Raw genomic sequence first — 14,148 nt, 5'->3', positions numbered from 1 at the left:
CAGATATGTCACTTGCAAATATCTTCTCCCATTCAGTAGGTTGCCTTCTCGTTTTGTTGATGGTGTCCTTCATTATGCAAAAGCTATTTATTTTGGTTTAGTCCCACTAGTTTAGTTTTGCTTTTGTTTCCCTTGCCTGAGGAGATAGATCTAGAAAAATGTTGCCACGGCTGATGTTAGAGAAGTTACTGCCTATGTTTTCTTCTAGGAGGTTTATGGTTTTCTGTCTCACATTTAGGTGTCTTTCATCTAATTTGAGTTTATTTTTGTGTGAGAAAGTATAAGAAACTGGTCCAGTTTCATTCTTCTGTGTGTAGCTTTCCAGTTTTCCCAACACCAACACCATTTATTGAGGAGACTGTCTTTTCCCATTTTGTATTCTTGCCTCCTTTGTCATTGATTAATCGACCATATATGCGTGGGTTTATTTCTGAGCTCCCTATTCTGTATCATTGATCTTATGTGTCTGTTTTTATGCCAGTACTACGTAGAGCTTTGTAGTATATCTTCACATCTGGGATTGTGATACCTCCAGTTTTGTTCTTCTTTTTCAAGATTGCTCTGACTATTCAGGGTCTTTTAAGGTTCCATATAAATTTGGTATTATTTATTCTAGTTCTGTGAAAAATGCTGTTGGTATTTTGATAAGAATTGCCTTCAATCTGTAGATTGGTTTGGGTAGTATGGACGTTGTAACAATATTAATTCTTCCAATCCATGAAGGTAAAGTATCTTTCCTTTGTGTCTTCTTCAGTTTCTTCTGTCAGTGTCTTAATAGTTATCAGAGTTCAGGTCTTTCACCTCCTTGGTTAAATTTATTCCTAGGCATTTTATTCTGTTTGGTACAATTGTAAATGGAATTGTTTTCATAATTTCTCTTTCTGCTACTTTGTTATTAGTGTATAGAAATGCAACAGATTTCTGTGTATTAATTTTGTATCCTGTGACTTTACTGAATTCGTTTATTGCTTCTAATAGTTTTTTGGCAGTCTTTAGAGTTTTATATACATATAATATATATATATAATATGTATATATAACTTTATATGTGTATAGTATTGTGTCATCTGCAAATAGTGACAGTTTTACTTCTTTCTTACCAATTTGATTGCCTTTTATTTCTCTTTCTTGTCTGATTCCTGTGGCTAGGACATGCAGTACTATGTTGAATAAAAGTGGTAACAGTGGACATCCTTGTATTGTTCCTGATTTTAAAGGAAAAGCTCTCAGTTTTTCACCATTGAGTATGATCTATTGAGATGATTGTATGACTTTGTATCCTTCATTTGGTTAATGTGGTGTATCATGTTGATTGATTTGTGAATAGTGAACCATCCTTGATTGATTGAATCATCCCCGGAACAGAAGCTTTTAATTTTGATGACGTTCAGGATCAAATTGTCATGGAGTTTGCTCCTGGTGTGTTACCTAAGAAATCCTTGGTTAGCCCAGAGTCACAAAGATTTTCTCCTGTGTTTTCTTCAGAAGTTTCATAGTTTAAGTTTTTATAGTATGATTTTTTTAATTAATTTTTGCACATGGTATGAGATATCAATTGAGGTTCGTTTTCTCGTGATAATTAATAAAAGATCACAAATCTTTCCAGATAAGGAAATTAAAATAACTCTCTATCAAAGATATGTTTATTGTTTGAAAAAGAGAGCAGTAGTTTGCCTTTAAGGTGATACATAGGAAATTATTGCTCCTGGCTCATGTCTTGAGTCTAATTTGGGTCATAACTCAGATGAGTGGAGTGGATGAGTGATTATTGGCAGAAACCCATACATTGTATTACCACTTAGGTTATTTGTTTGGGAGCTAGATTTTTTTATTTCACTTAAGCGACTAATGTAATTGTGTTAATTAAAATATTTATTTAAACAAGCATTTTTGAGACTTAAGGAGTACAAGGCACTATACTTCTTGGACAGTATGGGAAGATAATTTCTCTGCAGTCCATGAATAACCTGTATGCAATTAACATCTGATTTCTAGAATGAAAGGAAGTCAAAGTAATTAACTTTCTTGAACCATAAAATTATAAGGAACATCTGTCAACATTGAGATTTGGGCCCTTGGGAATGTACTAATAAAGATTATTAAAGGAAAGATGTGATAAATAAGGTTTTATGGTGAATATAGCTTGGAGTTATTTGTTAAATGAAAAGTTTCTCAGTAATTGGCAGGGCCACCAAAGCCTTTTTATCACCTGTTTTTCTCTGTAGGTCATCAACTCAATGAGCTCCCTTTCTGAATACTGCCTGCCTTCCATTCTGCGTACATTATTTGACTGGTATAAAAGACAAAATGGCATTGAGGATGAATCACATGAATACAGGCCAAGAACAAGCAATAAATCAAAAAGGTACATTTCTTTTGTGTAGGAATTATGAGGTTCTCCCTCCCTCCCTCCCTCCCTCCCTCCCTTCCTCCCTTCCTTCCTTCCTTCCTTCCTTCCTTCCTTCCTTCCTTCCTTCCTTCCAGAAACATAAATCAAAATGGAATTTATGTATCATCTAAATCTGCCTGTCTGTACATGGATACCTAGCAGGTGCTGCAGGGGGCAGGGGGAGAGGGGCTGTCTAGCAGTGGGAGTACTAGTCACGGCCACTTGTCACAGGTTGAAAAGATATACTCAGCCTTATTTTGACATTGATGGGGCAGGTGTAAAGGGCCCTGAGTTACCCTTGTGTCTGCTTCTTTCCTGAGCCCTGTCTCTTCCAGTGTATACCCTAAAAGCAGAAGGGCTGTTGCAGGCCCGGCATGATGCCACCTCGTCCCTGCTAGTAACCTTGAGTGCCCAGGGTGCCCAGGTGGGGAGGAGGCAGGGTGGGACATCAGCAGTAGGCCTGGAGCTGCCACAAATTAGCCCTGGGACTTTGGGCAACTCACCACCTCTCTCTACTTTAGTCTCTTCACAAGCAAAACAGGGAAGTCAGATTACACCATCTCCAGCTTCCCTTGCAGCTGAGAATTTTGTTTGTTTATTCTGTGCTCCCCTTCTCTTATGGATTTGAAAAGTGGAACTTGCTGCTATAGAAACACTGTAGCAACCGTGAAATTTAAGATTCTTGTACTGTCAAATGAATGTGCATCCCCCAAATATTTATGTAAATATATGTAATTCATATGTTTGAAATATAAGTAAGTATAAGAAAGTGTGCTATATTTACCTTTTAAAAATTATTTTAAAACAGACTTCTCTGTATGAATTGATTATGTATTTTTAAAGAGAATAAATGGAAGTGAATCATTCAGAAAATCAGATATTAACTACTTCTTGTGATTTATCTCTCATTTTTCTTGACACTTCTAATACTTTTTTTTAAATATCCACTTCTCAATGTCATGAAATGAATTACATTTCATCCAAACTTGTAATTTCATTTTATAATATGCTCGAGTTTATGCAAGATTCAGTCATTTATTTATCATCTTGTTTGGGAGAGAAATGAATAACTTTTTCGTATTGAATCATTTTTTTTAGTTGAAGAGAGGAAACTTTTTATTGCAATATAATGTACACATGGCAAAATTCATTCTTTTAAACTGTGTAGTTCTGTTTTTAGTATATTCACAAGGTTGTGCAGTCATCACTACTAATTCCAGAATAGTTCAGCTCTCCAAAAAGAAACCCCACATTAATTAGCAGTCTCTTCTTACACATATTTTTTGATGTATCAAATTATAAAGGTAAAATCTTAATTCTGTGTCTGAAAATGGTTCAGACTGTGTAATTACTAAATTAATGGTGTTAGGGGTGCCTGGGTGGCTCAGTCGGTTAAGTGTCTGACTTTGGCTCAGGTCGTGATCCCAGGGCCCTGGGATTGAGCCCATGTCTGGCTTCATGCTCACTGGGGAGTCTGCTTATCCTTTGCCCTCTGCTGCTCCCCCCGTTTGTGCGTTCTCTCTCTCTCAAATAAATAAATAAAATCTTTTTTTTAATTAATTAATTAATTAACTAGTGGTATCATTTTATTATTCTTCCCATATTACATGTTAGTTTATAAACAGATATTAAACTTTTCCTGGGGGGTGAGGAATGGGGCCGTTTTAGTGAGTTGAATTAATTGAGTCTTAGTTTTGTTTCTCTGTTTTGTCAGAATGTAGTTACTAAAACTGAATTTATTTTCATGAATTATTTTCTTTTCATGAATTTATTTCTTTATGGATTGGAAAATAATATTTTAAAAATCAGGTTACTGATTGTTTTTAGGAGATGAGAGTAATTGTCAAGATCAAACATGGCATCAGGACAGTGAAATTCAACTCAGCAGCATTTAATTAACATTTGGGAGTTCAAAATAAGAATGTGTGTTTGGGAGAAAGCCAAAAGAATGCGGGTGTCTAGAGCATGATGTAGGTAATAATGCGAGTTTCTGTTACTAGAAAAAAAGAAAAGAGGAACTTTAGAGAGAAGCATAAGCAACCAAAAACAGTCAAATGTGACAGATGTGTACCAGGGTTACAATTTCTAAGATTAGTATAACATCAACATTTTGACTGCCAAATAAATTTGTCAAATGCTGCCGGCTCCTGGCAGTTAGATCTCAAACCAGCAATGAAGTTGAATTCATTATTGGAAAAGTATAGGTCTTACTTTTATTTGAAAGCATAAATTGACTTATTAAATAGAATCAGGGGTTTAAAGTTTTTTTTTTCCCTGCCAAGAACTGCTACTTTCTCAAGGTCCTCTGGCCCCTTTTAAAGATCCTTGTTGGCCATCCAACACAACAATTTTCTGTCTACTGCTGCTGGCCATCTTTGAAAGCTCTCCTTCCTTTCGGTCTTTAAACTTCTCATATACTTATTCCATGATATAATCTCCAGGTCAGACTCTTGAATGTTCTCTTTTTTCATGCAATTCTCCTCCAGCTGGCAGAAGCTCTTTCCAGGTCTAGTGGGTCCTGAAGGACTTCAGATAGATGGTTTGGGCCAGTGCTCTTCCTCTCCGCAGGACCATTCACAATGATCCTGAGTGAATGAGTTCCTACCCTGTCCGTACATTTCTCCTTGAGAGTTACAGCTGCAGCCTCCCTTGTTAACCCATTCTGTGATTCACCAGCCTTCATTTGACTTGCTCCAGGTTACAGAGCTTCTTCAGAAGTTCTTTTTTAGATCTTAAATATCACCATCCTTTCTTCTCATTCCCATTGACTGAAGGGAAGAACATTCCCTATTTATAATATTCTTGCTTTATTTTAAACAGACCTGCCTGACAAACCCAAATCTGGTCATCCTTTCTCATGGCTTTTCCTTCATATGCAAGTATTGAGCAGTTCCGTGTCAGGAGACCATGCTAAATATATTACACAGTTTGTCTAATTTAATACTCAAGCAGACCTTTCTGTAATTACTATTATTATTCCCATTTTGTAGATGGAGCAATTACTGGTAAATAGAAGAGGCATCATTTTAACCCAGGACTGTTCCATACCAAAGCCAATGCTCTTAGCTATAGTTCTGTGCTGGGGTCTCGGCAATCACGTCATTTGTCTTTTTTGGTTCAATTCCAAATTAGCCCTCAGTTAGTATGTTAGGTAGGCAGCACCTGGGGCTTGGGAGTGGGGATAGGGGTGGGGGTGGACTGACATTTCTGTCCTTCTGACGGTGCTAATTCTGCTCCCTAACTTTTGAGTGAGTTCAAATGACTCCACTTTGCCTCTTCCTACCTCTTCTTCCACCTGTTTTATAACCATTCTCTGTCCTACTGCCCCTTCACTTCTTCGTTCATAAATCTCAAGTGACAGAAGGTCAAGAGGAAAGAGGCATGGAAACAAAAAAAAAAAAAAAGTGATTCCTAACCTCTCTCCACCCTCCGTAGTCCTCCTGTAGCTGATAATCATATTCTGTCCTTATTGTTTCCTACATTGTGTAGCTTCTTTCACAGGAGCTTCTCAATAGCCACCTCCAGTATGGCAACCCTGCCCTGGGTCTGTATCCATTCTACAGATGATAGAATTCCAGAAAGTCCTGGGTGACTCAGTCTGTTAAGCATCTGCCTTCAGGTCAGGTCATGATCCCACGGTCCTGGGATCGAGCCCTGCCTCAGGCTCCCTGCTTAGTGGGGAGCCTGCTTCTCCCTCTGCCCCTCCCCCTGCTTGTGATCTCTCTCTCTCTCATCTCTCTCTCTCAAATAAATAAATAAAATCTTTATAAAAATAAAGAAAGTCCATTGAATGAGGTTGTAGATTCACAAGTAGCTACTCAAGTTGACGTGGCTGAAAAGTTGAAATTTGAAGTCAGATATTCTGTTCCTATGTGAGTTCCCTACACCTCACTCACTGATAATAAATGTTAGCATATATTTACCACTGTAATCTCATAATAGCAGAATTGGTTTGCAGTCCATTGAGAATGAGCCCTTGATGTTTGGTGAATTGTGTCACTCCGAGAATATCTTCAATGCCACTGAATGTGAATATTTTAAATTTTACAGTGATGAACAACAGCGAGATTATTTAATGGAAAGACGGGACCTCGCCATTGATTTTATTTTTTCTTTAGTATTAATAGAAGTTTTGAAACAGGTAGGTCAGTAATTTAATGTTCCTTTTAGATAAGATTTATCTGAAAGCTACTTATGTTTTTAAAATATAAGTTTTAAATTGTTCATGAATTTCAAATACTGGGTCATGTGAATTATGTTTATTGATTGCTAAAGGCCATATATAGTTACCAGAAGTACTGTTACTGATTTGATCCTTAATATTCCCTTCCAAGTTAAAAGCCATCTTTTTTTTTCTTTTCAGATTCCACTTCATCCTGTAATAGACAGTCTAATACATGACGTTATTAACTTGGCTTTCAAGCACTTTAAGTACAAAGAAGGGTAAAGTAATTTTTCTCTTTAGAATTTTGAAGAAGTGGGGTACTTAAATCTAAAACAAGTGTGCTCTTTTTAGATGATGGGGGACCCCTCACTTGTCTAATCATATCTTATTTAGGTACCTTGGTCCTAACACTGGCAATATGCACATTGTGGCAGACCTGTATGCGGAAGTCATTGGCGTGTTGGCACAAGCTAAGTAAGTGAACTCAGTCCTTTACCATAAGAACTTGAGTGCCTTTTCTACTGCAGCCCAGCCCCGCTCTCAGGAAGGGGCTGTGTGAGCTAGCAGAGAGCTAGGCTCCTTTCTGCGATGGGTACCATGTCTCTGAAACTGACTAAAAGCTCCCTCAAAGCAAGTCTGTTTTCAGTTGTTTTCTCCATAGTCTTTTTTACCTGGCAGTTGGGCCAGGTCCTACCAGGAGTCCATGAGTCCCAGACTACTGCATCAAAGAAAGAAACGGACTAACCAAATTACTTTTCTCTCTGCCCAAATATTCCAAAGAAGTTTACCAGTTTTAGAAGTTTTGTTTTCTGTATTCCATGAGTGGGTAGTTACGATATATATCATCTGTGAATGGGAAAATTCCATTCTAGAATGTCCCTCTACTATAGACCTTACTTAATTCAACTGAGCTAAAAATGTCCCAGACTGTCATGGAAACAAGTCAGAGGAAAATTCTCATTGCTAAATTTATCTGGCCCCATAACACTACTTAGCAGGCTAGAACAAAGTGGTGTTAGACTATTAGCAATAATATACTTCTTCCAAAAGTGATGTCACACCTTATTCACCCATCTTCATCTTATTCAACTCTGAGGCAAATCAGGCAAAATCCTGAATGCCAAGGTTAAGCAAAATGAGCCAGAGACAAAATATGAATCTAGGCCAAGAGGTGAGCTTAATAAAGCAACAGTGATGCCCTGATGCTTGTGAAATGCAATCCTCAGAAGGAGATTTTTATCTCCAAGAGATGGAACTTCCTAATTTAATAGCATGGAAATGCCCAGTTTATAAAAAAAACAAAATTTTGTAAAAAAGTACTTACTCAGCAACCTTACCTAGTGAAAACAGAGACAAGAACTCAGGAAACAGACCCCCAGAATTCTTCGGTGTGACTTATTAAACCTGGTTTATCTATTCATCTCAACTGTATATTTTTTCTAACACATAAAGTATCAGTGTTAGATGGGATAGAGGTAGATACACTGATGCCAGTGAGAAATATCAAGCTCAAAGACTAGCAGCAACAGAGAGGAAAGAAAAAGTAGCCAAAGCATACATAAGAACTAAACAATAGTGTTATCTGGGCCATTTTGCATGAGATTATATACTGACTTTTATTGCAGCCCATTGTCATAATTGTGGTTCATGAGTTATCAAGAAAAAAAAGCCCAATACATCTCTTTTTATTGCAATTGAATGATAAAAAGTATTGGCATTTTGAAGGGAGAAGCTTTAATTACCTAGCAAGTTGATTCACATGTATCAACCCCATTCCTAGAAAAGATCAGAAAAATGAGTTATTGATATGTATTTGGCTCATTTGTGTCAAACCCTGAAAATCTCAACATATTCCTGTGTAATTCCTTCTGTAGTTATCCCAGCCCAATTCTCTTATACTATCATTTGGAAAATTTAATTTGCCAAAAATGGCTTTTTGTGTTTTTCTTAGTTTTTGTGAACTATGCATAACAATATTGGTTACTGTAGAATGAGCTTCCTTAGCAATAGTGATTTTGAGTTGGTTGTGAATGAACTGAAAAACAATGTCATAACTAAGCCACATTCTAAGGTTATAGGAATTTCCATATTAGGTCAGATTTATATGATCCACCAAGCCAGTGTTTTCTTGCCAACCATGGCTTGTTTTAATTTCCATGATGTCAGTATTTGTCCCAATTCGGCAATAGTCGGGTATATGAAATGTCTCAATTTGGACAATGCTCCAATACTTTCCATTCATAAGAGAACCCCTTGGTCAGTGGCTTCTTATAGTAACTACAGTAGTGTATAGTGATCATAATGATACATTCTCAACCAGTCAATGTATAGATAACCTTTATTAATAGATAGTACAATCTTAAACTGGTGTCATAATCCAAATTATCACATTGCTTCCTTTCTGTGAGTATGCCAGAAACATTACTTGTCATTGCCTTAAAAAAGTACTGTTTCCTTTTTTCTCAGGGGGGAAAAAAGGATGTATGCTTATCTAGTACAGGGTGCTAAAGTTGAGTAATATAACATTTCTAATTTTAGACTTTACATCTAGCTCCCAGTGGTAATGCATATGAAATATTTTCTTCATTATGACTTTAGTTATTAATGCTTAGTATTAGTCTTTAAGTTTTAGCAAAATCACTATTTTTGATCTTACCAATGATAATGCACTTAATTCCTATCATTAAGGGAAAAAGATTTTGCTATTTAGTGATGTTCACCCAAAGTGTAGATGTTTTGAAAGTCAGTTAAGTTTGACTTTTTTTAAGGTAAATTTTTTTTGGTTCAAATCTGGTATATTTATTTAAATAGTGATAATGGCCTCTAAGATACATAGATTTCAAAATTACTTTGTCTTTATGTGGTATAATCATAATGTATATATTCTTAAACTCTCACTTTTATAATATGTACTCAACATTTCAAAGCAGTTTATTTTTATAAGGATGTTCTAGTATACCAAAGACTGAGCAATCATTTAGTTACTGTATTTACTAAAGACAGCACAAAACACTAAAGGCACAGTCACTGAAAATGAATTAATTTTTCCCTAAAATTATTTTATGGAAAAATAGATTTTAAGTGCAAGTAGATTTGGGGATTTTTTTTTTAATGCTAAAATAGTATGTTTATGTCATCTGGGACTTTTAAAAGTAAAAGATAGCCATATTGATTCTTCCATGAAAAATAAATAGACTGTCAGCCACCCACTCGTGAGAATGTTGAACTAGTAAGTTATACAAGTAACCTGCCCTCTCCTACTGTTCCTTGTTTTAGTCATGGATTAGGGATAGAAAACAAACTTTCCTAAGTATCATACAGTCTTTAAGACAATATAACTCTAACCTGTAAGATTACTTTTTCCTTTTAAGCTTTCACATTTCAAAATTAAAATCCTTGGTAAGTTTTTTTTAGTGTTTGGGAATAACTTGAATAAAAATATAATTTTTAAAAATCCAGTTGAGAATTGATAAATTTTTATAATCTTGATTAAAAGTGTCATTCCCATTGCTTGGCACACCATCTCTGCCTCCCACCCTTTATCATCTCTGCCTAAAGACTCAGCCTTTGCCCCAACTCAAATCCCCAGAAATCTCCACTAATTATCCAGCTGCAAAGAGCCCTTTCATTCTCCTATGCCCTGGAGCCTCTTTAAGTGTATTATTCTCATAAAAGGCAATGTGAAATATGAGAAAATGATCTGGCCTGACCATTCCATCTCCCGGAAGGATCAGCGAGATCCCAGCAAAGGGTTGGGCACTAGCCAACACACCTCACAAATAATAATTATTATATTATTATTAAATTATGTTATTATATTATTACTATATATTATGTAATAATTAATCTTATAAATAATATTCAATAATATAAATAATAGTTAATCATAATAATTAATTTTATAAATAATGATTATAATGATTATTTATAAATTAATGATTATAATCTTATTTTTTATTATTATTTGCATGGTTCATGGTCAATTCTACATTGCTTTATCTTCCGAAACTGTACACTGTTCTTAAGGCAGTGACTGTATTTCGTAGTTCATGACAATGTAAGGCAGCTGGGGTACAGTGGAAATTCCTGGAATTTGTGTCAGAAGACCTGGGTTTGAGTCTTCTTTGTCATGTTGATCTTCCACATCGGTTTCTTCATTTGTAAAATGGAAATGCGTTCACTGCCTGACTCAGTGGATTGTTGCGAAGGTAAAAACGTAAGAGTATAATGTGCAGAAAATATAAACCACCTTACAGATATACCTTATCGTTATTCCTAGTCCAGACTGGTGCTTCATAACCTTGAGCACAGGGGCTTGTTAAACAAGAGTCCTGGAACTCAGCCCCAGCGTTTCTTATTCGGTAGGTGTGGTGTGGGCCGATGAGGAGTGTTTTGCACAAGTTCCCAAGCAGGGCTGCTGCTGCTGATCTGGGGGACTTTGAGAACCACTGGTCCAGACAAAACATGGCACAGAGATTAAGCATAGGGACTCTAGAGCCAGACATTTGGCTTGAAATTCTGGCTCTGCCACCTACCAGCTGTGCGACTTTATCAGATTAAGAAGTCTCAGCCTCAAGTTCCTTTTCTGTAAAAAGGGTATGATAACAGTACTCTGCTCAAGTTGTGAGGATTACATGATCGTGACGATAAAATGCAGGGTTCGCTGAACTTTGCTTGGCATATCGTAGGTGCTGGATGTCTGCTTATGGCTGTCATCGGCTCCGTCCTCAGCATCACATTATTTCCTGCTCTATAAGAAGTAGTTTAAGATGACACTGGAATTTGGATTTTATATTTTCTTTTCTATTGCCTTCTTAAAAACCTCTTTTATTGTGAAATATATGTAGCAGACAAGAAGAAAAATCTGTAAATTGGTTTAGAAAAATATAGTTTTAACCAATTATTCCCAAACGAGCACCACGTACCCTCCTGCACGGGGGCCAAGAACGAGAAAAGGACCAGCTGTCGCCACGTCTCTGACACCAATTTACCAATCATGGCCCTCTTGTACTGCCTTCTGGTGAAACAATAGCTTCATGTTTACCGCCTACTTTATTTGTCCTCAGGTTTCTACCTTGAGCTGTCAAGAGTCGTTTCAACCTACCAGGATTCTGTTAGTTGGCCTTTAACTTTTATGATCATAATAGCCCTCTTTAATCATGCCTTGCTCCTAAATGACCTTTTCACATCTCTAGAACCTCAGGCTAATCATCTCAGGAAGCAAAACACAATGAATTTTAGAATGCTTTCCTTTTTCTTTTAACCAGCCATTTCAGAAATAGTTGGGATAACTTTTATGTATATGTTTCTCTACCTTGGGTACTTTGCAGATCTGCTACTATTTTCCAACCTCTTAGGATCTATTCTTTTTTATAATCCTATATGATAACGTTGTAGTAATTAATACTATTAGTTATTAATATTTTACTGTTAGGCAATACAGACGCCTTAAGTTCCTTGCAGACTGTGTCTTTTCAGTTGTAACATCTCGTGCGTGTAGAAAAAGCTTATTCATCTTTTAGATTTGATTTAAATTTTTTCATCATTGGATTTTCTTACAACCTAAAAGTATTTTTTTCAATGATTATTAACCTAAAAGTATAAAAGAAACAACAATAGAAAACTCTGGAAATGAGGGCGCCTGGGTGGCTCAGTTGGTTAAGCGACTGCCTTTGGCTCAGGTCATGATCCTGGAGTCCCGGGATCGAGTCCCGCATCCGGCTCCCTGCTCGGCAGGGAGTCTGCTTCTCCCTCTGACCCTCCCCCCTCTCATGTGCTCTCTCTCTCTCATTCTCTTTCTCAAATAAATAAATAAAATCTTAAAAAAAAAAAAAAGAAAACTCTGGAAATGTGTTAGGACGATTTCTTTGCATGATTTGCTGTCATTGTCAGAGATAGCAGGCCTGTGCTATAGCTCAGATACTTACAATTAGACATACTTTAGGCCCTTGGGGTCTGCAAATATGTTGGAAATTGCCCAGCCTGAGGAAATGGAGCTTTTTGTCATGCTCAGTTTAACAGCGAGGCCATTTTGAGAGGGTCTGAATAACCCTGAATCTTCTCCCTGACTGAAGGAAATGCTGAGCATCTTATAGAATAAGAGAAGAAAGGAGAAGATTGTACTCTTTACCAAATCCCCAATAGGAAATCCTTACAAAATGACAGCCATGTACTTCAACTGATTCAAAGGACTCCTGTCACTGTGCCCTGTCACTCCTAGATGCTGGAGGCCTCCATTATAGTCACTTTCATACCCATTATTTGATAAACCACTCATGTTCTCTTCTTAGATTCCCTGCTGTAAAGAAGAAATTTATGGCAGAACTCAAGGAATTACGGCACAAAGAGCAGAGCCCGTATGTTGTTCAGAGCATTATCAGCTTGATAATGGGGATGAAGTTCTTTCGAATTAAGATGTATCCAGTGGAGGACTTCGAGGCTTCTCTTCAGTTTATGCAGGTAAGTAATATCTTGGGCAGGAGAACCAAAGGGCTATCAAGCTGAACAGCTCACTTCATCAGAATGACTGACTTGGAATGTGAAAGCCCATTCACTTGACAATGTGGAGAAAAGTCCTACTTTTTCCTCAGTAATGCATAACGTGCTTTGCAACCAAATAATAGAGTTGCAGCCAGATAATTTCACTTTTAAACTTTCCTATCACCTTTGAAGTAGGGTGTATAGTGGAATGTCTTATTGGTTGGCTTTTTTCTCTTTCTGACTCATCAGCTACATGTTGATCGCTGATTTTTTTGCTTTTTATAATTGATAGCATTGAGATGGCTATGTTAACATTCATAGGCATCAGAACTTTAAATAATGCAGAAAACTTTCTATTCCTACTATAAAAGAGAATCAGTTTTTTAAAAATCAACCAAACCATACATATGGTTTAGGTGTCAATTACAAAGTGTTTCTCATTATGTACTAACAAAAGAATTGTTGCTAATGTGGATTTTGCAGAACATGTGGCTCTATTAGAATTTATAAAACTTTCTTTAATACTGCTGTGAACTAGGTTTAGTGAGGGTCTTTGTCAATGAAGAGCTTAGATAGAGGGATTAGGCATATAGGCTGTACTAGTTCATACCCACTAAAATGGCTATGATCAAAAAGACAGATAATAGCAAGTGTGGGTAAGGATGTAGAGAAATTGGAACCCTCTTACACTGCTGGTGGGAATATAAAATGGCATAACAACTTTGGAAAACAGTTTGACAGTTCCTCAGTGGTTAAATCTAGAATTGCTATGTAATCCAGCAATTCCACGTTTTTCTAGGGATATATCCAAGAGAAGTGAAAATATACATTCACACAAAAACTTGAATGCAAATGTTCATAACAGCATTATTCATAATAACAAAAAAGTGAATACGGCCCAAGTGTTCATCAACTGATGAATAGATAAACAAAATGTGGTATATCCACATAAGGGAATATTATTTGGCCATAAAAAGGAATGAAGATCTGATACATGCTACAACATGGATGTACCTTGAAAATATAATGCTAAATAAGAGAAGTCAGACACAAAAGGCCGCATATTACATGATTCTATTTATATGAAATGTCCAGAATAGGCAAATTCATGGAG

The 14,148-nt window shown here is 36.6% G+C and overlaps 1 protein-coding gene across 12 annotated transcripts in view; it reads left to right on the top strand.

The window, feature by feature from the left end:
• The window catches only part of FRY (FRY microtubule binding protein), a 347,615-nt gene that overhangs the window by 171,162 nt on the left and 162,305 nt on the right, over positions 1-14,148 (top strand). For all 12 annotated transcript variants that reach the window (XM_035003581.1, XM_035003580.1, XM_035003582.1 and 9 more), the window contains 5 exons: positions 2,226-2,365; positions 6,440-6,530; positions 6,753-6,832; positions 6,948-7,028; positions 12,845-13,013. In XM_035003581.1, the coding sequence (XP_034859472.1) occupies positions 2,226-2,365; positions 6,440-6,530; positions 6,753-6,832; positions 6,948-7,028; positions 12,845-13,013 (561 nt within the window). The remainder of the gene's footprint in view (positions 1-2,225; positions 2,366-6,439; positions 6,531-6,752; positions 6,833-6,947; positions 7,029-12,844; positions 13,014-14,148) is intronic.

This window comes from Mirounga leonina, unplaced genomic scaffold, assembly GCF_011800145.1.
Source record: "Mirounga leonina isolate KUSES-001 unplaced genomic scaffold, KU_Mleo_1.0 Mir_127, whole genome shotgun sequence".
NCBI classification, from domain to species: Eukaryota; Metazoa; Chordata; class Mammalia; order Carnivora; family Phocidae; genus Mirounga; species Mirounga leonina.
The sequence above is the reverse complement of the archived record's forward strand: the minus strand, read 5'-3'. Positions and strand labels throughout refer to the sequence as shown.